This window comes from Melozone crissalis, unplaced genomic scaffold, assembly GCF_028551555.1.
Source record: "Melozone crissalis strain CALT ecotype California unplaced genomic scaffold, PUWL_Pcris_2 ptg000034l_1, whole genome shotgun sequence".
Taxonomy (NCBI): Eukaryota; Metazoa; Chordata; class Aves; order Passeriformes; family Passerellidae; genus Melozone; species Melozone crissalis.
This window is the reverse complement of record NW_026535812.1, coordinates 4,737,856-4,761,708: the sequence shown is the minus strand read 5'-3', so window position 1 is coordinate 4,761,708 and position 23,853 is coordinate 4,737,856. Positions and strand designations below refer to the sequence as shown.

At 48.6% G+C, this 23,853-nt stretch overlaps 1 protein-coding gene across 3 annotated transcripts; it reads left to right on the top strand.

The window, feature by feature from the left end:
- The first annotated feature begins 4,224 nt into the window (after nt 1–4,224).
- Nucleotides 4,225–23,720, top strand: STK25 (serine/threonine kinase 25). 3 transcript variants are annotated; one of them, XM_054283091.1, is made up of 12 exons: nt 4,225–4,309; nt 5,218–5,330; nt 11,265–11,495; nt 13,037–13,093; nt 14,098–14,206; nt 15,385–15,542; nt 15,805–15,990; nt 16,526–16,671; nt 17,411–17,525; nt 17,821–17,892; nt 21,477–21,613; nt 22,908–23,720. In XM_054283091.1, exons 2-12 carry the CDS (start codon nt 5,301–5,303, stop codon nt 22,945–22,947), a joined length of 1,281 nt encoding a protein of 426 aa, XP_054139066.1. In that variant the 5' UTR covers nt 4,225–4,309; nt 5,218–5,300; the 3' UTR covers nt 22,948–23,720. The 3 variants fall into 3 exon arrangements, with proteins under 3 accessions (XP_054139066.1, XP_054139068.1, XP_054139067.1); XM_054283093.1 differs by having other exon boundaries at nt 4,227–4,305; XM_054283092.1 differs by having other exon boundaries at nt 4,302–4,363.
- Nucleotides 23,721–23,853: the final 133 nt, after the last annotated feature.

Sequence of the window (23,853 nt, the reverse complement as noted above, 5' to 3'; positions counted from 1 at the left end):
AGCTGGGATGCACCCAAATAGAGCAGAACTAATGCCTTACACGAAAGGAAGGAGCAATTTAGATTCAGAGTGGTCTCTGCTCCTAGTTTCCTTTGTTAAATTCAGGTAAGGGACTGCTGCACTTCAGAGTCTTCACCAAAAATAAAGGTGACTATGGAGAACATCCCCACTTAAAACTGTCAATGCAGCTTACAAGCTCAGGCAGAGGCTGTTTTGGCATGAGCTTGGCTAGCATCTGCTCTACAGAAGCTCAGGAGCCAAGTCCAGACAAAAACTACAATCCACAGCAAAGAGTGAAACTGCCAATGAGCCCAGCTCTTGCTTGTTGCTGTACAAGTGCATCCTTTCCTAGGGCTTGGAGGCTCCACTTTGCACTGGGCAAAGCCATATGCCCTGGGAACATGACAGATTCAAAAGGAACCTCTTGTCAAGAAGATGATAACTTGCCTTCTGTTCCTATAGCAGTAGTGTTTAACTGCATGATGCAGCAATGGTGCTCCTCCACATCACTGCTCTCCACAATTCCACTCCAGTCACAAACCTCTCCAGCCTCTTGGTATCCAAAAGGAGCCAGAAACAGCTCCTCTCCAAACAAGCACCACAGCACCAAGAGAGCTGTACTTGCAGCACATTTTACAGGGAAGTTTGACCCCTATCTATCCTGCTAAGGAATTCTACCTTTAGGGAGAGCCCTTAACACCCAGCTCTCAGGCTAACCACTCTGCTCCAGTGCTCTGTTTATGCAAGGAAAGTGCTGCCACTTCTCAGGGCTCTCCAGGTGCCTAAGCTGCAGCTGCAAATAATCATAGAATCATAGGATGGTTTGGGTGGGAAGGGACCTCAAAAGTAATCTCCTGACATGTCCTTTAGTGACTCCAAAGCTAAGGTGCCAGATCTAATATCAGCCAGCATGTGGTGGTGTTCACAGGGGTCCCAGGATGAGGGAAGAGATGAGGATCTTGACTCTATGTTTCAGAAGGCTGATTTATTATTTTACGATATGTTATATTAAAAGAAAGTGATACAGTAAAACTACACTAAAAGAATAGAAGAAAGGATTTAATCAGAAAAAAATTGAATAGAATGATAATAAAATCGTGTGACAGAGTCTGAAATAGCTGGACTGTGATTGGCCATTAATTAAAAACAACCACATGAGACCAATCGCAGATGCACCTGTTGCATTCCACAGCAGCAGACAATCAATTATGTTTCATTTCGGAGGCTTCTCAGCTTCTCAGGAGAAAAGATCCTAACGAAAGGATTTTTCATAAAATATGTCTGTGACACAGCGGCACGAAGGCTGCACGATTCCCGGGAAAGGGATGAGCAGTGACAGAGCTGTGGGGATCTGGCAGGAGCAGTGACAGAGCAGCAGGAATGGGATCTGGCAGGAGCAGTCGGGTGCTGCAAGGAGCCGGGGCTGCAGGGCGCTGTTGCCATCTGCTGGCACCATCACAGAGCAAACCAGCCTGGCTTCCAAAACCTCTTCACACGCATGCACAACTTGTAGTGTGATTGTTCCGTAGTCACAGTTGCTAATGTTAAAATAAATTTAAAAAATAAAATAAAGAGAACTAGCCTGCTAGGAGTACAGCACTGCCTGAAAACCAGGGAGCAAGAGTTTGGCTCAAGTTGACGCTTTCTGGAAATCAAATGGAGGTGATGATGGATACGAACATGCCACGGACAACCATGGAGAAGTCAGGCACACCTGCTTCCCCAGGGTCAGCATTTGTTTCTGCACTCTTCTGAGCACATTAATAATCTTCTCCCCACAAAACAGGCCCAGAAACAGCTGCCTGAGAACAGAGCAATCATCTCCATGCCCTGTACCCCCAGCTTGTCCCACAAAGTGTCCAAAGTGACCACTACTGATCCATAAGTGCTTTCCTCCAGGTGGTGGCCAGACCAAAATCCCACACACAATCTCTCCTGCCCCGTCCATGGAGCAACAGGCTACAAAGCAGATGAGGAAAAATACCAGCCCACATTTGAACTCCTCTGTGTCCTGCGCTCCTGAGGCAGCTTTAGCAATTTCAGAGGGAATTGCCATGCTAACCCCACATGACAATCACCCTTAGGAAAGACTTATCCTGAACTGACAAAACAAATTAATTGCTGCTCCTGTGTGTATGTTCAGACTTAATAACACATTAATTAACATGAGACTTCTGCCCTTTGGCCTCGTGCCAGCAGTGGCTGAATTAATGACTGAAATTAATGTGACAAGAGGTGGAGAGCTGAGGCACTGGGGTCAAATTAAGTAACATGCACAGGGACTGAGAGAGAGAACAGTTCACCCCTTGGTGCTTGCTGCAGTGGAACCAGGGCAGAACTTCACTCTCCTTCCTTCCCTGCTTCACATGAAGCTTTGATTTCTGTCTATTCATAGATCTATCTCCTCAGTAAAGGTGCCATGCTGGAATAGTGAGGACATCATGTTGGAATATCATGTCTCATCTGTTTATGAGACAAGATGGTCAGATTTTGTGGGGCTAGAAGGCTGCACCTGCAGGTATAAACTCACAGCTCCAGCAACCCAAGGATCCAACAGGCAAGAGCTTTGTGCAAACCTTCCAGTGAGGCACAGCTGGTTTAAATACAAAGCCAGAATCTCACTGCAGTTTTTGATAGCTGTACTCTCTCTATTTGATGTTTGCACTCAGGTACCTCAAAATGCTGGTTGATTTGGTCAGGGGCAGAGAAAGAGAAGGGAGATGGATGAGGGAGGAAATGCAGGAGGGAATAAGAGGAATGTGGAGGAGCTGCTGGCTGCTGCCAGACCCATCTGTCCAGGCAGCAAGAGTCACAGGTGTAAAAACACCAATCACTTGTTTAAAATATTTTAAAAGTTTAATAGTAATAAATGGCTATAAAAATAATAAGATCATTAGAGTAATAAAAATTTGAACAATTGGGATTAGGACAATATGAGACAATAGAAACAAAGAGTTACAGACAGTCCAGGTATCTCTTTCTGGGCAAAATAAGCCCGAAAAAGGACCCACGTTAACAGAGGATTAATCCTTAAAAACAATAACCTGTTGCATATTCATACACCTCATACATGATGTATAAATTCCATTCAAACACAGGACTCTGTCTGGTCAGTGTCAGCTTCTTCCTCTGAATCCTGACAGCATCTGCAGGACTGAGCAAGGCGGGAAGAAGTTCGTTTCTTCTGATAATGAAGCAATAAATTCTTTTTTTCTGAATGATTCAGGTGTCCTGTGGCTGCTATCTCAGTGGGAGTACTTCGTTCCTCTCTTTTAAAAAAAGTATCTAACATAGCATAGTTTCTACTTTACATGATGTTATAACCTAAAACTTTATTTAACACACTACTTAAGAAAATTACTACAGCATAACTTTCTAACATAACACATCTAATATTCATTTTAATATTTGCAAAAAGCCAACCATAAAATACACATTTTTCACACCAGGGCTGCTCCTCTTGCTAAAGCTCACCTGTGCTTCAGAGGAGCACCAGCTCCCCATTAGAAGCAGCCGGTTGTGATAAAGGCTTTGTGTGTCAGCTGTGCCTGGTTTGTTCATGCAGGACCAGCGGTAAAGCTGCCTGGCAAGAAGCTAACAAAATTGAGTTAGATTTTTTTTCTTCCTTTGAAAAACGTGAATCAGTCACTAACATTACAGCACGTGAAGGTTTCCTTAATGCCAACCCCGCTGAGGACGAGGCCATGAGGGAGCTCCGGTCCCCTCGGCTCTCCTCCTCCCGCCCTACCGGCAGTCCCGGGGGCACCGGCAGGGGACAGCCCCTCACCCTCACGGCGAGCAGCGGTCAGAACAGCTGAGGGCGGGCCTGCCTGGCGCCACCCGGCGGGCTCCCGGGCACAGTCCCGTAAGGGCTGGCGGTAGAAAAGCCCCGTGAGGCCGGGCTGGGAGCACAAGAGCGGCTGTCCCGCCACCTCCTCCCCGCCGGGACACGGGGGCTGCGGAGCCACCGGGCCGGGCAGCGCCCGCCCCACGCGCCTCAGGACTCCCCGCCCCATCCACCCCCGCGCCGCCGCCCCGCCCTGCGGCTCCGCCCCGCCACTGCGCGCGCGGCATTCTGGGTATTGCAGTCCAGGAACGCCATTCCACTGCTGGGTGGAGCGGCATGGAAACTACATCTCCCGGCGTGCCGCGCGGCGCGGCCTCCCCCGCCGCCGCGCCGTGTTGTTGCGCCCGGCCCGGCGCTCCCCCCCCGCCGCGCCTGGTGTCGCGGGGCAGCCCGGGGCGGCGGCGGCTCCGTGCGCCAGGGCCCGGCATGGCGCTCCCGACGGCCGCGCCGCGCTGCCCGTAGGTGCGGCGGCGCCCAGGGCCGGGCGGGCCCGCGGCGATGAGCCACGGAGGGACTGTGAGGGTGCCGGGCGGGGCGCGCTGAGTAGCCCATGATGGCGAGGGGAACGCGGGAGGGGGGAGATCTCTGAGGTGTGAGGCGGGACGAGGTGTCCGTGACGGGAGTGGGGGTGGAGGGCGGCTGTGGGGCCGCACCGTGACGGGGAATGCGGGCGTCGGGGCCCTGGAGAGGGCCGGGCCGAGGGGCCGGGATGGGCTGGGGCTCAGCTGTGGTTGGGGTGCAGGGAGGGAGGGGCCGAGGAGAGCAGAACTGGGGAGCGGCTGGGGAGGTGCAGGGCTGGGGCTCCATGGAGAGAAAGGTGTGAGGTGCGGGGCTGGGGCTCCATGGAGAGAAAGGTGTGAGGTGCAGGGCTGGGGCTCCATGAAGGGAAAAGTGTGAGGTGCAGGGCTGGGGCTCCCTGAAGAGGAAGGTGTGTGCTGAGCAGCTGAGCTGAAGTGGGGACAGTGGGAGTGGAGGAGTGCTCCCAGTGAGGGAATGCTGAGGAGGAGCAGGAGAAAAGGAATGTCTGAGGATGATGCTGGGGAAGATGCTGGGAGTGGTGGTGAGGCAATAGAGCTGTGGTGTTAGCTGTAATACTGGGGAGAGTGCAGAGGTAATGGCAGGGAAACTGGAGCCTGGGAGTTGGTCAGTGTGTAACATTAGAGTGAGGCTCCTTGACACATCTGGAAGGCATTTCTGTAAAGAATTGAGAAATGTGGTGTGCAAGGAGGGCCTGGCACACTTAGAATGTGCTGGCAGGTTCAAGGAGCACTTCAGATGAAGGAGAGAAATAAGATGCAGGTAACTCTTCAGGGGAATGAGCCAGCTTCCAAGAACCTCACTTGAGAGCTCTGTATTCTTGCTTGTCACAGTTGACCAGTGGAGAAATCATCACTTTCCTGCTGTGCTGCAACATCCTAATCCCTGATTTTGCAAAAAACCCCATCCTGTAGGCATGGCTCACCTGAGAGAATTTGCTAGCCAGGTAAGTGGTGATTAAAAGGTTGTTTTAAAACCCTCTTTAAGGGTTTACATAATGCTGTTTGCTCTTGATACAAGGGTTTCAAACAAATAACCAGAAAATCACTTTTTGCCACTCTCTATCTCTGTTGCACAGGTCTCAGCTTACTCCTGTTGGCTGATTGACCTGTGCCTGACTCTGTACCTGGTGTTGGGCTGATAATGGTGTGTTGCCAGCCATACAGAGAGTTAATTTTTCACCCACTGTGGAGCCTTTCTCTGGGATTAAGGGTGTTCTTTTTAGGGAGACAGGAGTCACTGGCTTTCTGAATATTTTTGGAAGGGGAAGTCTAGGAATGGGAGCAGAAAAACGTGTTCATGGCATTAATCTCAGAAAAATGGTGCTTGTAACCTTGCTGTATAAGAGGCAGTGATATTTGATACTGGGTCATAACTCTTCCAAGAGCTCTCAGCCTCTGTGGATGTGGTTAAATGCTGCTGTTGTGATGACATTTTCACAAGAGGAGTGTGGAAAGATGATGCCAGGATTTGGGACTGAAAGCTAAAGCACGTTAATAGTATTGCCTTGCATCTTCTTCCCTCTGAGTTTGGTTGTGAGGTGTGTTTGATTATTGGCAGATGTCAGTACTGAGCACAGGTCTTCTTAAACCATGTTTTGGGGTATTCTGTTCTGCTCCTAAGTGTAGAATTACTAAAAGCTTTAGTGGTTTGAGCTGATGCTTTCTCTGAACCTTGACTGATTTAAAATTGATTTGCAATGCACCTCAGTTTGCATGCTGTCTTTCACATTAGCTGTTTCCCCAAAGTGTGTGTGGAATTAAATGTGAGTATAATGCCTGGCTGAGTCACTGCACTGGGAGAGAAAGGGAAGGATACTGCCTGATTAGGGCTGAAAACACTTCTGGAGCTGCAGAGGAGATTGCTCTGAAGTTTTTTTTTTGTACACAGCATTCACTCTTGAAGCTTATCAGCATTCTGGTGGCCTCAGCTCTGGATTTATTATGGAAATGTTAGGCATTGTCAGACCCTGTCATGCCATGACTGTCTGGTTTTGGAATAGAAAACCAATCTGTGCTGTCCATTCTCCAGTCTTTTCAGGAATCCCTGGTGTAGCTGAGGCTGGCTGGGAGGGCAGAGGGAACTGCCCTGAAGTTTTCTTCCCTGGGATTTAGGGAGCAGTGGGAGGTGCTGTGAAAACCAAGACTGAGACTTGCATTGGGCTCTCAGAGGCTTGGCTTGTGTCTGATTCTCATCTCTGGTGCTGATGGGCAGAGCTACCTTAGACCAGGCTGCTGTGCCTCTGTGCTGCCATTTCCCTGCCTCAGCTGCTTCTGCTCTCTTTCCTTGGCTCCCTTTGTGTGAGCAATCAGCACTGCAGGCCTCTGGTCTTGGTCTGAAGCTCCCAGGGGATGGATTTGTGGTAGTTCCTATGTTTAAAACTGTGATTTGGGCTCTGTTTCTACATTTGTTGTGAAGAAAAAGAACACTGCCTGTGAAGAGAGCTGGGAGTTTCAGACAGTGTTTCAAAGTGTTGCACACAAACTTCCCTCTTTTCTATACTTCAGAAATTCCAAACTGTCCCAGGTTTTGGCAGCTGCAGAGAGCTAAGCACAGATCTCATATAGACAGGGAAGCTTTCAAAAGGTTCCAGGTACAAAGCTGGTTTCACCAGAGAGACTCTTGGTAGCTCAGGGGTGAGTGTTCATCATGCAGGCTGGGAAACTGGGGTGCAGAGGAGGCAATGAGGGAAAGAGAAGAGCAGATGAGTTCTATTAAAACCAACTTCCTTCTTGCACTGTGTTTGTCAGAGCAGAATTATGTTTGTTTGTTTGTTTGTTTGGCTGGTTGGAAAGTGCTGCAGTCAGAAATAACTCTAAATGTGGCTGTGGTTCCACAGAAACCCTTTGAAGTTGCTGCATTCCTGGTCAGCTTCAGCTCATAAAGTGTTGGGGCCTTGGCAATTTTCTGTTTCAGAGCTCTCCCATGTAGAACAGTGATTCCAATTCCAAGATTAAGGAGTTCTCATTTCCAAAAGAATTCAAGCACCCCTCAGTGTTTTTTTGCAACAAATGCAGGCGTGATCCTTGCTCTTGAATATTTTGAGAGTAAAATCCAGCTGGACACAGCCCAGAGAGAAGATCTTCAGCTGCTTCAAATGGTCTTTGTTTCTGTTCCCAATATGCAGCTTATCTTTGCAGGCAGTAGCTTTGAAATGAGGGCAGATACTTACCCTTCTTCTCTAGTACTTATCCACATCTTCTCAGAGACTGTGGCTATCATGTCTGAGCAGCTGGAGGTGGCAGAGCTGCCAAAACCATTCTTTCCCCATGAAGCAGCTGGTGTTGCTGCCAGGCTTGTCTCATAACACACTGCAGTTCCTGATGGCTGCAGTGAGCTGGTCTGTTTTAAAACATGGTATCATCAGTCAGGATGGCAAACACTCCCACACCTGTCAGGACAGAGCATCCTTCTTTCCTGTGCTGTGAGATTGGATGCCAGAGGGCACAAGTGGAGCACATTACCAGGAAATTGTCACCATCCCTCTCATACTTATTCCCTTCCTGCACTCAAACTGAGCTGGTGCATTGTGTGCTCTCCCTCCAAAGCCTGCCCAGGCCTGCTTGAGCCATCTCCTGTGCCTGACTGGCTGCTCTCAGTGGAGAGGAGCAGCAGGAGGCTTTTTGCTTCAGAATTGCTGTGTAACAAGCAGCCAAGGAAAGAGCTACAATGTAGTGATCATCCCTTAACAGCAGTAGTAGAACAAGGAGCAGCTGCTGCTGCTGGAGCTCCATTTTTCAGCTCTGATGAATGTGGAAGAAAAATGGGAAGAACCCAAGCTGGTGAGCACTTGCAAAGGTGACAGGTCCTGATAAGCTGCTTTGGGTTATCTGTGCTTGTTTAAGCAGGTATAAAGCATTTCATCTGGATTCTGTTGCTTCCTACCTGTGAAGTTTTCCAGGTGTGTTTGTAGCACTGCAATTCCAGAAGATTTCCAGCCAGGGTGGTTCTCTGACAAGATGACTGGTACTGAGATAAGTTATATTTAGGAGAAGGAGGGATGGTGCTTGTTACAGCTCTCACCATGGTGCTGTGCAGGTGTGTTGGGGGAGTCAGGCTCATGGAGTGCATCCTTCTCTCTCCTGACAGAGCAGTGCAGCTCCACAGCTCTCCATTCCTGATTTGTGCTGCTCTCTGATGAGTGCTGAGACTTTTGTGCCCACAGATCTGAGCATTTGTGTTTGTCAGCACAGCACAGATCACCATGTGGTGTCTCAAACTGGATTTTTTTAATGGACAAGGGCTTTTGAGCAATGTCCTGCAGACAGCACATCTTAGTTTGTTCTGGAAGTTCAGAGTTGCTGAAAATGCCACCTGGCAGTTTCTTCTGTGGTGTTCTCAAGGTGTGCTCTTGAGCAGACATTGAACTGCTTGAATTGGGCATGGGCCTGTTTCCTCCTCCCTGTTTATAGAAAGGGAAGAAATCCATCAGCAAACTGTGCTCCTCCAGCAGTGTCTGGTGTGTCACAGTGTAACTGTGGCTGCAGTGACTCTGTACCCCTTGGCCCTGTGCTGGCTCTGGGTTCTTTCTGTTGCTGCCTCTGATTTCTGCAGTTTTGGCCAGTGCATCAAGGGATGTTCATCCTCAGGCCCTCCACAGAGTCAGACTCTTGCCCTGTCACCTGTGAACTCTAAAGCATTTCCAGGTCAGTATTGGGAAGGTAAATCCAGTACCTACAAACTAAATATCCTCATATTTCCACCCTGATGGGGGTGGGCCTGTCTCACCTCCCCATCTGTTACATTGTTTTCCTGAGTCCCTTGGGCAAAATTTCTGTGTGCTTCTCAGAGGCTTTGTCTCCTCCACCACACCTACCTGAACTCCTTTGTTCTACAGAAAACAGGATAAACCAACATCCAAGTCTGCAAGGTTGTTTACAAAGCTGTCCATGATGACAGAGCCTGCCACATAAAGTGGTGGTTGTCCCTAAAGCTGCCTGCCGCAGCCAGTGATCTTATGTTTGGTGTCTTCATCTGGAGAGATCAATCCTGACTCTCTGATGTGTCTGAGAGGGGAGCAGTTACTTCCACTTTCCTGTTCCTTACCTCATGGAAAAGTTACATGGGAGGGGAGGAATGTTTTCATGAAGATTTGCTTCCCTGCAGTATTCATGTGGATAGTGTTTCTTTTCTGAGCTGAGCAGGTGCTTCTAGGAGATGATCCTCTTTCTCTCCCTTCTCCCTGATGTGTGGGAGTGGCTGATGTGTTGTAGGCATTTTTAGGGTGCAGTAGGTCACTGTACACAATAATGTTTGGGGCACTTTCTTGCCTCTTCCTCCAAGTTGATCAACAGGTGGAAGCTGTTCCTGGTCTGCAGTGAGCCTGGACTAGTCAGACTGTTCTCCCTGCCTGTGGTCATCATTCTCATGTTGTCCCCTAACATTTCTCAAGCTCAAATCCTCTTTTTCCCACCTCCCTCTCTCCATCTCTGCTATGCATCTCCAGTTCTTATCTCTGAACATCCCTTCTAGTCTGTTTCCAGTGCATTTGTTCAAAGTACAGCCTGTTTGGGTGTTGCTATGGATGCAAAGGATATTTGGTTATCCTTCTATATCTTGGGCTGGAGTTTGTGTGGAAATCCTGTTGAGTGAGCTGCCTGTAAAACTCACCTGGTCCTGGCTTGCAGCAATGCACAGAAGGCAAACAACCTATGATGACAGACTGGCTTAATCGTTAAGCAACACCTTGGGCTGCTCAGTGATGGCCTGCTGCTAGAACGTGGTGTGAGGTGGAAAAATGCAGCCTCTGTGTTCTCTGAGAAAATCTGCCAGCTCAAGGCCCTTGTGAGAGAGCACTCTCCCTGGGTGACGTGTTGGAGGTGAGACTGAAGTTCTGGGTGTGGAAAATTCCTTCTATGGCTTGGCTGCTTCCTAAGGTCAGGCCATATTTTCCAGGGTTCTTTTTCAAACTATTAAAAAAAAAAGGCAGAAGAAGTAATCACAAAGAGCATTTTAGTGGCATGTAGGACCTCCTGGTGTGCAGGTGGACTGAATTAAGTATCATGAGAAAGTGACTGTGATTTATTCCCTTTCTTACCCATATCTTAATAAAGAATTAGCTGTGCAGCTGCTGTTAAAAGGTCAGTATTTCTCTGTTAGTAATGCCTGGTTGATGTGCTTATCTAATGAAGGAGATGCTGTTTGCCTTTGCATCTGAGGGTGCCAGCTAGAGAAGAGGCTGGTACAGAAAAGCAGCTCAGGAAGATGGAGTGTCCATTCTGCTCTCCTGCCTCCTCCTTGCTGCTGACCTTCCAAAAGATGTGAGGCTCCATCTGCAAACATCTGAGGAGAGCTGTGCTGGGAGCTGCCTGGAAATCAGGCTGCAGCAGAGGAGGCAGTAAATGTGAATTCAGATTACTGTAATATTTCACCCTCCAGACAAGTAGGGAAGGGTGCAGATCTTTCTAATCATTTCAGTCTTTGAGTGCAGGAAGGCTAACTAGGGAAACATTTTTATGTGGCTTCTTGCTTGTGCTCATTTTCTCATCAGATCTCCAGGAGGAATCTGGTTCTGGTACCCCTTGCTGGTCTGTACTGAAGTGTGAACAGATGCCTGCTCATGGAGCTGCTTAGGCACCAGTTGGTGCCTGCAGTTGAGCAGCCCTGTCCCAATGGAGCTGACACTTTCCACAGCAATATTTGCTGACATTCTCATGCTGGGCTTCCCTCGTTTTCCTCCCCCACTGTGATCTGCACGGTTGGAAACCTGTGGAAAAGTTCTAATCTTGGATATATTCTGTGCTAAGTTTCTAAGACTGTTTAAGATAGGTGAATTTATCAAGGTAGTAGGTGCTGCACAGATATGGAGATGAGCTGTATGGGGATGTGTGGTGCTCTGCAGCCTGGGAACTGAATGGAATTCTCCCACCTCGTGGTTTAGCACTCCAGGGTGGATCCTGAGGAGCTGTTCACCAAGCTGGAGAGGATTGGCAAGGGCTCCTTTGGGGAGGTGTACAAAGGCATCGACAACCGCACCAAGGAGGTGGTGGCCATCAAGATCATTGACCTGGAGGAGGCTGAGGATGAGATTGAGGACATTCAGCAGGAGATCACAGTGCTCAGCCAGTGTGACAGCCCCTACATCACCCGCTACTATGGCTCCTACTTGAAGGTAGGACAGACCAGGGTGGCTCCTTGCCAGTGGTTTGGGAATGGGGAGGAGTGGTATTCTCAGGGAGGAAAGGTGAATCTGACTCCATGTTCTTAGAAGGCTAATTTAGTATTTTATGATCTAGATTATATTAAAGAATACTATACTAAACTATAGTAAAGAACAGAAAATGAATACATCAGAAGGCTAAAAGATAATAATGAAAAACTCATTACTCTCTCCAGAGTCCCACACAGCTTGGCACTGATTGGTCATTAAGTAAAAACAATTCACATGAAACCAATCAAACAACCAGCTGTTGGATAAACAATCTCCAAACCACATTCCAAAACAGCAAAGCACAGGAGAAACAAATGAGATAATATTGTTTTCCTTTTTCTGTGAGGCTTCTCAGCTTCCCAGGAAAAGAATCCTGGGCAAAGAGGATTTTTCAGAAAATATGCTGGTGACAGGGAGGGCTGCTCTGTGGATGCTGCAGTGGGTGGTGGCATGTGGCACTGCAAAGTGACATGTGGGTGGCAGCATGGCAGCAGGAGCAGTGGTGGCTCTGCTCACTGAACTGATGTGCACTTGATAGCAGACTGGGCTTTAAGGCACATTTCATTTGGAAATGAGGTGCCCTGTACTTTGTGGTACCCAGAGCAGGGCACTTCACTGGAGAGCAAGTTATTTGTTGAAGACTGAACTTTCCCTGATCTGACAGTTCTGGAGAGGAAGTTGATGGAATACTTTTCCAGAATAGCACAGTCTTAAGGCAGTACCACTGAGGGATTTATGCCTTTGGAAAAAAGAGGAGATTGAAATTCATTCATTTCGTATTTCATCAGAAATGGTGAAGAGTATATGAACTGAGTCTATGGAGGAGTACTAATACTGCTTCCACTGAGAGCAGGTTTAGGAATCCCTGATGGAAGTAGTGGCCTGTGCATGCTGGCTGCTGGAGGTGAATGTAACAGTGAAACTGTAGCAAACAATTCCTGAGCTCTTTGGGTCCTGAATATTCCTCCTTTATTTTTCAAAGGCCATAATGCATTTTCTCAGCCTTCTGCTGTAGTTTCATGGACCTGCTGCTTATCTTCTGTTGGGACCCTGGAGCCTCAGCATGGAATCTCTTCTCTGAGGAGTAAGAGTGTCTTGCTGATTGTGCCCTTCATGCTGGCAGCTCTATTAATGAGATCAAGGGCTGCTATGCTCCCCTGCTATTGCCAAGAAGGATTTATGCTGGGTGAGCTGCTGGAGAGATGTTAAAGGGCTCCAGCCTGGGAATAAGCTTATCTATGGGCTGGGCAGTCTGGTGCCTGTAGGGGCACTTGCCCAGGTGAAACTGCAGACTGAGAGTTAGCAACGTGCTGGAGGCAGGCAATGCTGTGTCAGCAGAAAAGAGGGAGCTTGGCTCCTTCCGTGAGCCCCTGAGAGCTGCAGTGTGCAGCAGCTCTGGGATTGTGTACAGGACAATCTTGTGTGTTGCTGCCTCGTGGGTGTTTCACTTTCTGTCTGCTTTTATTACTGTCTTTGCTCTTGGTTTGTGCTCTTGCTTGCAGGGCACTAAGCTGTGGATAATCATGGAGTACCTGGGAGGAGGTTCAGCCCTGGATTTGGTGAGTAAGTGGCAAGTTCTGGACTATGAAAAATACTGACTGAAGCCTTGGTTTGTGCAATGCCCATAAGCCAGACACTCACTTGCCACATTCCATCCTTTAGGCAGCCCTGTGCCCAAGGGTAAGCAGTGCAGGACACACATGTTGGTTATGCTTATCCCAGGACTCAGGGAAGGTTTTCATGGAGCTCAGCTGTCCCTGCACTGTTGTCCAGCATGCTGTGCTGCTGTGTGATGAAACAGCCAGTGAACTGAAAAGTGAGCACAGCCAGTTGGTTTTGAGCAGTAAAATCTGTACTTCACCTAGTCAGAGTCATGGTATTGCTCAGTAAGGACATGGTCTGTGATTAAGTTACTCCAAATTTTGAGAATACACATGCAGAATTTACCCACAGGCAAAGGTGCACTGCACTGTATTCTGTCACAGCATTTTTCTCTTCTCTTTTGGACAATAAGAGATAACTAATGATGTAGGGAAAACTGCTGAGCCTACAGTGGCTTGGAGGAAGGTGTAATGGGGAGCTGTCATCAGCAGAAGTTATCTGACTGTCAGAACCTCAGCTGTTGCACTGAGAGGGCAGGACTTGGTTAGAGGAGAACTGATAGAAAGGGGAAGAGCTTTGATACTCCACAGCCTGAGGGTTGATGTTCTCAGAGGCTGAAATTCAGTACTTGCATGCTGGCAGAGAGACCTGAACAAGAGAAACTGTTAAAATGTTCTGTTGGCCAGTGTATTCCCAGGCCAAAGTGAGAGATGAACTGCTGTTTGTTTGGGAAGCCTTTAACAGACTGATAGGCCAGCAGAAAACCCCCCAAAGTTTTGCCATTGAATGGTTCCAGGTGCAGACACCAGCATTCTGCTTGTAGCCCCTAAATCAGATGCAAGAAGGTGCTTCCTGCTGAGTACAACCTGCTTGGCCAAGGTTTCCAAGTAACAAACTGAGAGCCTGGAAAATCCAAGGCATCAGTTACCCTCTTTTAAATCATCTTTCTGCCTTTTTTTAGCTGAAGCCAGGACCACTGGAGGAGACTTACATAGCTACTATCCTGAGAGAAATCCTAAAGGGCTTGGATTATTTACATTCAGAGAGGAAGATCCACAGAGACATCAAAGGTAAGATTGAAGAGCTCAGCTCCCTCTCTTGTAATGAATGTTAGTAACATAATACTCAGAGGTATTTTATTCACCATAATCTGCAAGGTTTCAAAGACTGTTTCTCAGTGCAGCTTTTCTTGTTGGGTTGCTGTTTTGTGAATCTGATGCTTGTCACTGTATTACAACTCATGCTTTTCATGTCTTTAGGGTTTAGAGTAGCAGTGAGGATCTGTAGCTCTCCTCTGGCACTTGGAGTTTGGACAAGTCAGGGATTGAAGGAGTCAGTGAAAGGCATGCTCAGATATTAGCTGACTTGTGTCTGGACATTTGCTTTTCTGCTGGACCCCAAGGGTGTGTGCTGGTTATTGTGCTTGTAGCTCACAGCAGGAGTGAGCTGTCCTCAGGCAGGGTTCACTGCCCTAGAAAATCAGGACAGCTTGTGTCAGCTTATCCTGTTGCTGTTTTTTATAGTCCCTGGCCACGTGTGGTGTACAGAGCCGGCATCTGCATCAGAGTTCTGCAGGAGGATGGAGGGGCAGAGCTGTGGAGCTGGGCCAGGTGCTCACTGCTCTGACCCACTGCAGGAGGGGGTGTGAGCAGTCAGGGCACAGAAACCTCATGCAGGGAGATTGGGAGAAAAGATTTTGTTGCTATGTGAGACTGCCTGTTTCCAGCACTGCAGGATGTGTAGGGCTGTTGGCTGCCAGTGGTGGGCAAATGCTGAAAGTTGTTAGGTAGGATATCAGAATGAAACCCCCATTCCCAAACTTGCACAATGTTACAGTCTTACCAGTGAGTGGGAACCAGTACAAGAGTGGGCCTTGGGCTCTTTAGAAGGATCTGCTGTTTAACTTGGGCTGAATGCTACTCTGGAAAAAAAATCAGGAGATTAGAGACTGTGTTACCCTCCCTTCTCTGTGTGGCCAGCATCTAATTGATGGTGTGGTCCTTCACATCTGCTCCCTGTTCCTACCTTACCAATATTCCCCTTCTGATCCAACAAAGTGCCTGAGCTTGTTCCATGTTACCCAGTGGAGTTCAGAGCATGACAATGGGTCTGAGGCTGGAAATCCAGGCTGAGGGTTATCACTGGGGTGAAGGGGGATCCCCCAGGAGGGCTCTGCTCAGTATTCAGTCTGTGTGGGCTGCAGGTGATTCAGAGGCCAGCAGACTCAATTTCTTATTTGTGCATACAGCTGCCAATGTGCTGCTCTCAGAACAAGGAGATGTGAAACTGGCTGACTTTGGGGTGGCTGGCCAGCTGACAGACACCCAGATCAAGAGAAACACCTTTGTGGGGACTCCATTCTGGATGGCACCAGAAGTCATCAAACAGTCTGCTTATGACTTCAAGGTGAGCTGGGGGCAGGATTGCTGCTTGGGGCTGCCATACATGAGGTGGTGCTAGGACAGAAACAGGGGTTGGAAGTGCTGCTTACTGCAGGAATTATTCTTTTCTGTTATGATGCAGAAGTTTCTGTTCTTCTGCTGAAGAAGTTTGTATATCAGACATGAAATGCCCCACCTGATTTATGTGATTAGCTGTCCTAAAACTGTACTTTCATGTTGTAGAATTGTTCCTTGCTGTTCTGGGTTCTTTTTCTTCTCTTTTCCAGGCAGACATCTGGTCCCTTGGGATTACAGCCATTGAACTAGCAAAGGGAGAGCCTCCAAATTCTGACTTGCATCCTATGAGAGTTCTCTTCTTGATCCCCAAAAACAACCCTCCAACACTTGAGGGTCACCACAGCAAGCCCTTCAAGGAGTTTGTGGAGGCCTGCCTCAACAAGGATCCTAGATTTGTGAGTATTGCTGCCCACTGTGAATTTGGGTAAAGGCCAGCAGAGGTCAAAATGCCTTCAACAGGAAGGTTCCAGAATTGCAGAGAGAGAATTGCTGAGCTTACAGGATGGACACATGAGCTGGACTTCCTCATGAGGGGACATGGGGGGACGAGCACTGATCACTTCTCTCTGATGACCACAGTGGACCTCAGGGAATGGCATGAGGCTGTGTCAGGGGAGCTTTAGATTGGGTATTAGGAAAAGGCTTTTCCCCCAGAGGCTGGTTGGGCACTGGAACAAGCTCCTAAGGGGCAGTGTCATGGCCTCAAGGCTGCCAAGAGTTCAAAGAATATTTGGATAAAACTCTCAGGCACTTTGTTGGGGATTGGTGGCATTGTTGGGGGCTGTCCTGAGCAAGGCCAGGAGTTGGATTTGATGATCCTCATGCATCCCTTCCAGCTCAGGATATTCTGTGACTCCAGCAGCAGTCAGTGAGTGTGTGTTCAGTGTGCAGGGATGGTTAGATGTGACATGCTTTCCTTTTCTGCTCCAGAGGCCAACAGCTAAAGAATTGCTGAAGCACAAGTTCATCACACGCTACACCAAGAAAACCTCGTTCCTCATGGAGCTCATCGACCGCTTCAAGCGCTGGAAGTCAGAGGGCCACGGAGAGGATTCCAGCTCTGGGGACTCTGACATGTACGTGCATCTTTGGCATGGGGGCTGCCCCTGCTGCCCCTGCTTGCCCCAGGGTGGCCTACTGCAAACAGCTCAGGTCCTTTTCCCACCTGAGGCCTTACCTTGGAGCTTTTGATTGTGGCAGCAAGTGAGTGCTGTTACCTCCTGTTCAGTGGGATTCTGTTCTGGTCTTAACCTGGAGCCTCTTTGCTGAGTGTAAGGAATCAAAGTACTGACACAAAACATTATCTGTGTGTAACCAGTAGAACAGGGCTCTTGTGACCTGTATTTTATGCACTCTTCATTAACTACAAGAGCTCCAGGCTTTAGGAACTGTGGTGAGGGCTCTGTGGTGTCACAGAGCTGCTCTTCACCTGTGGCAGCACTCAAGTGACCAAGCACTTGGGGAAATTGGCTTCTGACATCTAAGTCTAGTCCCTCACATTGTGAGCTTGGGTTGTCTTGAAATTCTCCTAAATTTAACTAGCACTAGAAACTTCTTCAAGCTGGCTGGATCAGAGAGGTGATGTGGTAATTTGAAAACATGATGTACTCAGCTCAGATCTCTTTGATGCTCTGTAGGTGTAGTAGAGACTTAAGTGGTTTCTCTTCAGAATTTTTTCTGGGATAGGGAAAAGCCTGAAGGCCTGCAGCAGTATGGCAGTCAGGTGGGGAGAACTTGTGATTCTGGGAAAGTGTGGGCAAACCCCCAGTGTATGGAACTGGGGCTTTGTCTTGACTTTCCCCTTTTCATTTGCAGTGATGGAGATGCCGAGGATGGAGACCAGGGTCCAATCTGGACTTTCCCACCAACCATTCGCCCCAATTCCTTGAGCAAGCTGCACAAAGGAATGGCTCTGCATGGTTCCCAGAAGGTCTGTGTGCTGTCTGGTCTTTCTGAAGTGGACTGAACTAACATGAGCTTTTGGGTGTCTTGGGGAAGCCACCATGCCCTCATCCTCTGCCTGAAATTTATTTCAGTCTGGCACCAGGGGCTGGTGCTGCAGAGCTGCCTCTTCCACATCATCAGGGCACTGTGACTTGTGGCTTTCCCAGGATATGGTGATGGGATTGCTGTGGAGGTGCTGTGAATTCACCAAAGGCTGAGTACTTCATGTGCCCTGGAAGCTTTTCCCTGTGCTTGTAACTTCTTCTCCTGTTGCTTTCCAGCCTACTGAGCCCATCAAGAGGCAGCCACGGTCACAGTGTCTCTCCACACTTGTTCACCCAGTTTTTGGGGAGGTGAGTAGAACCTTCTTGGTGTCTCTGCTGGTTGGACATGAAGAGATACCTGACATAGAAAAATGGGAAGGATTTGGAGAAGGGAGGTGTGGAGAGGTGTCTAGTAGGGTTAAGGGACTCTGAAGCATTTGTACCAGTTCAGAGGGCTAGACCATATGTGGGGAAAGTGAGTGTGTCCCTGGCCTGTCCTCCTGAAAACACTTGTGTTGGAAGAAATGCATTACCCTTCTGGCAATCTGTGTTCTGGTGAGGAGCTGACAGAGGAGTTTCTCTTACCTGCATCTTGGGCTTGCTGGTGCCTGGGCAGCTCCAAACTCTGATGTCTGTGGCTGAAGTGCAACTCCTGTTAGAGCAGATTTGATCTGCCTGTCACTGTGCATGCCCACAGCAGAGCTAATGAGGGGAAGGTGGGTGGGTTAGAGCAGGAATTGGCTTTGCTGGTCACTAGACCATTTCTTGCTCTGTACAGACTGCTGTTGGTAGAATGCCAAGACCAGAGTTCCCTGCCACCCAGCTTCTGGAAGGCAGGCAGAGAAAATCTGTTTAGAAAACTGACCCAGTTGCCCTGCCTGGTGGTCTGGATGGGGCTGTGGAGTTGGAGTAAGAGCTGCCATTAATGACAGGATGGTGTCTGTGTCAGCATCACCTTCACAGCTGGGTGATGCTGTCAGGGAAGAGAAGGATAATCATAAGGGGGCTGCTGGCTATGAGCTCTGGTTGCTCTTTCCAGCAGAATGGCAGGAAAGGAGATTGATTATGCTTTGGAAGAAATCAATTAGAAGCTGCCTGTCAGGGTTCTGTTCTTGTCTGCTGGTGACAGACACCCTTTCCTGGTCCTGAGGAGTTCCTCTTCTGGATCCTGATGGCATGGCCTAGCAGAGAGCTGTGCTTTTCCCAGGAATAGTTTCTAGACTTTGTTTTCTCAGGTGTGCTGCTCTGTGGAAGGAGGGTTTGCTGCATGGCAGGCACCAGAGATCATTCTGAAATGCAGGCTCTTGAGACCACTCTGCTATGGAAATTGGGATTTTATCTAACCAGCCTCTCTGTGCTTTGACTTTCAGAGTCAGAGCATGAGGCCACTGACCTGGCTCTTGTAGGCCCAGAGCTATGAGATGAAGCCACATTAAAGCCGTGCTGGTTTGTGATGCAGTTTGTGCAGCACAGTCACTGATGTCTGGGTCTCTGTTCAGTTTAGGAGCCTCCTGGGGCAGAGTGCTCAAGGCTGTGGCTGTAAATGCAGTTTGTGCTTTTCCTTACTCACCTTGCTGCACCAGTTCCAGGCAGGAAGTGGCTTCTCAGACATTTCATTTCTGCTGGTTTGATTCCCTTGCCCCAGTTTTTTGATCCCCCTTTCCCTTGATGAGAATTTTGCTGGCTCAGAAAATCTCACTGAGCAAAATTAGGAGCAGGAAGGGTTCTGGGCAGTCTCAGAAATAACCTGGCTTTTGTGTGCAGTAGAGGGGGCTTGAAAGAAAACTTCTCCAGGTTGGAAATCTGCTTCTCTGCTGGTTGTGTGTGTTATTCTTTGCTATTGGTAGGAAAGTAGAACTGAAAACTTTGTCCTCCTCACTGTTGTATGATTGCATTTTAAACCAGCTAGGTTTGATCCCCTCATTCCCTAAAGGGGCTGAAGCTGGGATTGTGAATGGAAATCTGACTGAGATGTTATTTGTAATCTTTCATCTGCCTTCCTGCATGTGGGTTACTGGATGTTAACACTGAGGACAGCTCGTGAGGAGTCATTAACTGTAGGGGGACACAGTGTGGGTAAATGAAGGTGGTACAGAATGTAATCTTATCCCCCAAAGAGTTACAGCTGAGCCAATTACTAAAGATCAGGAGCAGGCCTGATGTTAAGAGGCCACACCTGTAGCCAATAAGAGCAGTGTTATAAAAGAGTGGATTGGTGTGATCAGGAGTCAGATGGTCACTGCAAGGACCAGGAACAGTCAGTGCTTAGAGGAGCTGCCTGTGAGAAACATTGAGGAGGTATGAAACTCTGGTGCTATGGAATCCTTGCACTATAATGACAGGAGAACTCTTGATATATAAGACAACAAGTAATAGGTGTGGGCAGCTGCAAATCTGGAAGCATTGTGGGGCAGGGAGGTAAAATGACTTTTTAAACCTGGTGAGGTTGAGCTCAGTGCAGTGCTGTAACTCCTGCAAGCCTCCAGAGAGCTCTCTGCAGTGGGAGGAGACAGCCCAGCACACACTGCTCCGAAGTTCAGGGGCTTTGGCACCAAAGGCTGATGATAAACTGACTCCTTACCTCCAGGACAGACAGACCCTGTGCTTATTCTGAGGCAGGCAGCCTTTGGTAGGTACAGATCACATCCTTGGCTGTAGCATCACAGCTATTTTTGCCCTAAGAAATCTGTATCCTTGATGAGTAAGTGAGTTGCCCTCCATGCCCCTGCCACTCTGACTGAGCAGAGGTGTGTGTGGGTTGTTCCCACAGCTTTGTGGCAGGGAACAGTGCCCCTCTGAGGAGGCAGTGGCCCTTTTTGGCTGGGAACTGTTTGTTCCCAGCAGGGACTTGCTGCACAGGCATGACTGCAGCTGGGGATTAGCATTCACAGTGTTCTGCTGTCTGAGAAAAGGTGAGCTCCAACAACAGGAAAGGCTGATCCTGGAATTGAGGGAAAGAACTGCAAGGCTTATGTAAAGCCCTTTAATCAGCAGGGCCTGATGAGAGCTTCATTGAACTGGACCAGACATTGCTTGTTCAGCAGGGTGCTTGAGTGTTGTTCAGCTCCTTGTGTGCTGGTGCCCTGGGGAAGGGGCTGTCAGATCAGCAGCTCATGGGAAGGTGGGGAGCTGCTGCTGCGGGTGGAAATGTAGGATTTCCAACAGCAACTCCTTCAGGCTCAGCACCAGTGACCTGTCAGGTTCCTTCTCAACAGAGCTGTGGCTATTTCAAGTTAACAACTGGAAACTTGTGCAAGTAGAGGCCATGAGAGATGTGAACTGGTGAGGGAGGGTGCTGTTTGTGGAGGTCTTAGTGTGTGCACTTTGTTCCCCTGCCCCCTGGGTAGAGCTCTCTTAGAGGGGAGTGTTGGAGGCCCAGGGGCTCAGGTTCCCTGGTGTGGCAGTTTTCTGTGGCCTCCCAGTCACTAGAAGCAGCTCAAGGCTTTTTTGTGGTTGTTGGAAGTGGGGCTGACTGACTCCTGGCACTGGGTATATTCTGCCCGCCTGCCTGTGAGCCTGAGTGTGTGTCTGGGTGCTGGGCTGTCATTAGCAGCAAAGGTGATTGTACTGCTTCAGGTACACCTGGAGTTCTTTGTGCTGTGATGAGGTTTCAGGGCTGTTGGTCCATTCCTTACAACATTTAGTTAATTTAAGAATACATCCTGTTAGGTAAGGTCTTTGATTGCCGTTAGTACCTGGAGGCAAATTTGAACCCCAGACATTGGAATTCTACCTTACTGCCCTACAAATGAGCTGGTTTTGGTTTGTTTAAGTGGAGTGTGGGTGCCCCCTACACCCTGGTGGAATGGGAAAGGGCCTTAATGTCAGTGCTGCACTTCTTGACCATTTTCTGCAACGAAATGAGAATCTAATGCTCTGTTTCTGGGCTGCAGCTCAAAGATAAGCACAAGCAGACTGGAGGCAACGTGGGAGCCATGGAGGAGCTGGAGAATGCCTTCAGCTTGGCCGAGGAGTCCTGCCCAGGCATCTCTGACAAACTGATAGCACACATGGTGGAGAGGGTCCAAAGGTGAGCAGTGCCCAAGGCTGAGCTGGGGTGGAGCTGCCACTGACAGCTGGGCAAAGTCCACACAGACAAAAGTGAACTTCTTCTGACTGGTTGCATTCAATGACAACAGTTCCTTTGCCTCAGAAGCCTTTCCTCACACTGGGCAGGTTTCTGTAGTGCAGGTGTATGTTGTAGGGCACAGAAAGGTGCTGCTGTTAATTTCATTTTGCACATAAATCTATGTACACATGATGTCCTGCTGGTGTCATTACCCAGGCAGCAAGGACTGTGCAAATTTCACTGGGTTTGCTTCTGGAATAGAAAGTTTCTGTTAATAAATACCTGTTTCATTGCAGGGAATGTGCTTTAAAGCACTACCTGCAGCTAGTCACTGCTTGCCCACCTTTAGGTGTACACAAAAGTGTACTTTTCCTGCAAGAATCATTTATTAAACCAGTGAAGGAATGTAGGCTGGTAGAATTTAGTTCTTGCTGGGTCAAACTTGGCTCCATTGCTGGCACCAAGTCCAGTCACATCCTTGTGTGGCAGGTACCAGCACAGCTAACCTGGTCACAGATTTACCAGGCTTTATTTAACATGAATTTGGCTTTTCTCCCTTTCACAGCAGGCTATCCTAAATCTCACCCTTTCCTTACCATGAGAGAAACTTAACATTTGGCTCCTCCCTGGTTAGCAGGCTGGAAGTGTTTTACCATACCAAAAGCAGCTGTGGTGTGCTCTGGCTGCCCCTATAAACACAACCCAAACTATTCAGTCTTTACACCCTTGAGCTCAGGCTTTGTAAGCGTTTACTTCTCATGGGTTAATGTCTGTGCCTTGTAACTCAGGTTCCTATTGAATAGAAGAGAATCATTAAGGTTGGAAAAGGTGTCCCAGATTGAATCCAGCCTTTCACTGATCCCCAGTGTGGCAGCCAGACCAACAGGCTGGCTGGTGGGCAGGTAGAGTGAGCAGGAAGTGCAGGTAAATTTGGCTGGGTGACTGCAGACAGCTTCCAGCATCACTCACTTCTGTCAGCCTAGAAATGACACTGCTGCACAGGGCAGAAGCACATGATAATTGTTTTTTTGAGGGGCTTGCAAAACCTCAAAGACTTTCTTGCTTTCTTACCATAAAACATCAGTGCTGAAAACTACTTATTAGGTTAAAACTGAATCTTGAAAGCCTGAAGAAGCACCAAACCACCTTGGCTTTTTGTTAAAAATGCTGGTGTTGTCTGTCAGGACTGCAAAACCTGGCAGTGGGGCAGAGGCAGCAGCCCTGCCCAGTGTCCCTTGTCCCCTGTTCCTTGCAGGTTTTCACACAGTCGGAACCACCTGAGCTCTGCCCGCTGACACTCACCTTCCCTGCTGCTGCTGCCAGGGGGGAAGGATTTATTCCAGCTTCATAAGAACTACATCTCTAATCCAGACCACCATCTGTTGGATGTGACATTGTGATGGACCCCAGGACATTTCAGAGCCTTCATGTTAGCCGTGTTTCCGTGATAACCCAGGGTGGGGTTTGCAATGCAAGTACAACTTAGACCTTTTGCAGAACCCGAGATGGGTGGTCTAATTGTTTTTACAATGTAATCAATGCAGTTTTTAATTGTTTTCCTACAATGGATGTGTCCATTTTGGCTTGGTTTGATTCACAGCTTGTTTCTGGTAAATGCCTGGCTGCTGGAAAAAGGGAGATTCTCTCCCATTGATGGATGTTTCACAGGCAAGTCTGATGGGTTTAGTGTCCTGCCCTTCCTAAAGAAGTGTTTGTGAGCAGTCTTGTGTGAGTGCAGGGATGTTGGGAAGCTCTCCAGGTGTTTAGGGCCTCTGGGAGAGTGAGAGCAGCTCTCTAGTTGTTCTGGAGGATCACTTCCAGCCCTTCACACACAAGTGACAACACTTCCCAGTGCTGCAGCAGCTGAGCTGATACAGTTGCTCTTTCCCAGCCTGTCATTTCATAGGAGGATGGGTTTGCTGATTGTTCTTTTGTTGGCTCTGGGACATCGTTTTGTGTTAGGCCTTAGTTCATCTACTTCAGGCAACAGCAGAACTTGCCTTGGGCCTGCAGGGAGCAGGAGGCAAAGGGGATGTTGGATTTGCTGTGGGAGCTGTGCAGTTCCTGTCCCTGGTGCTCCTGGCAGCCTGGGCAGGCCCACAGGGGGCAGAAGGGTTAAAAAGGGGAATGGGGGAACACAACAGCTGCAGGGCTTTGGTTCACAGGACAGAAGGACACTACATAGCAGCTTTTGGTGCAAG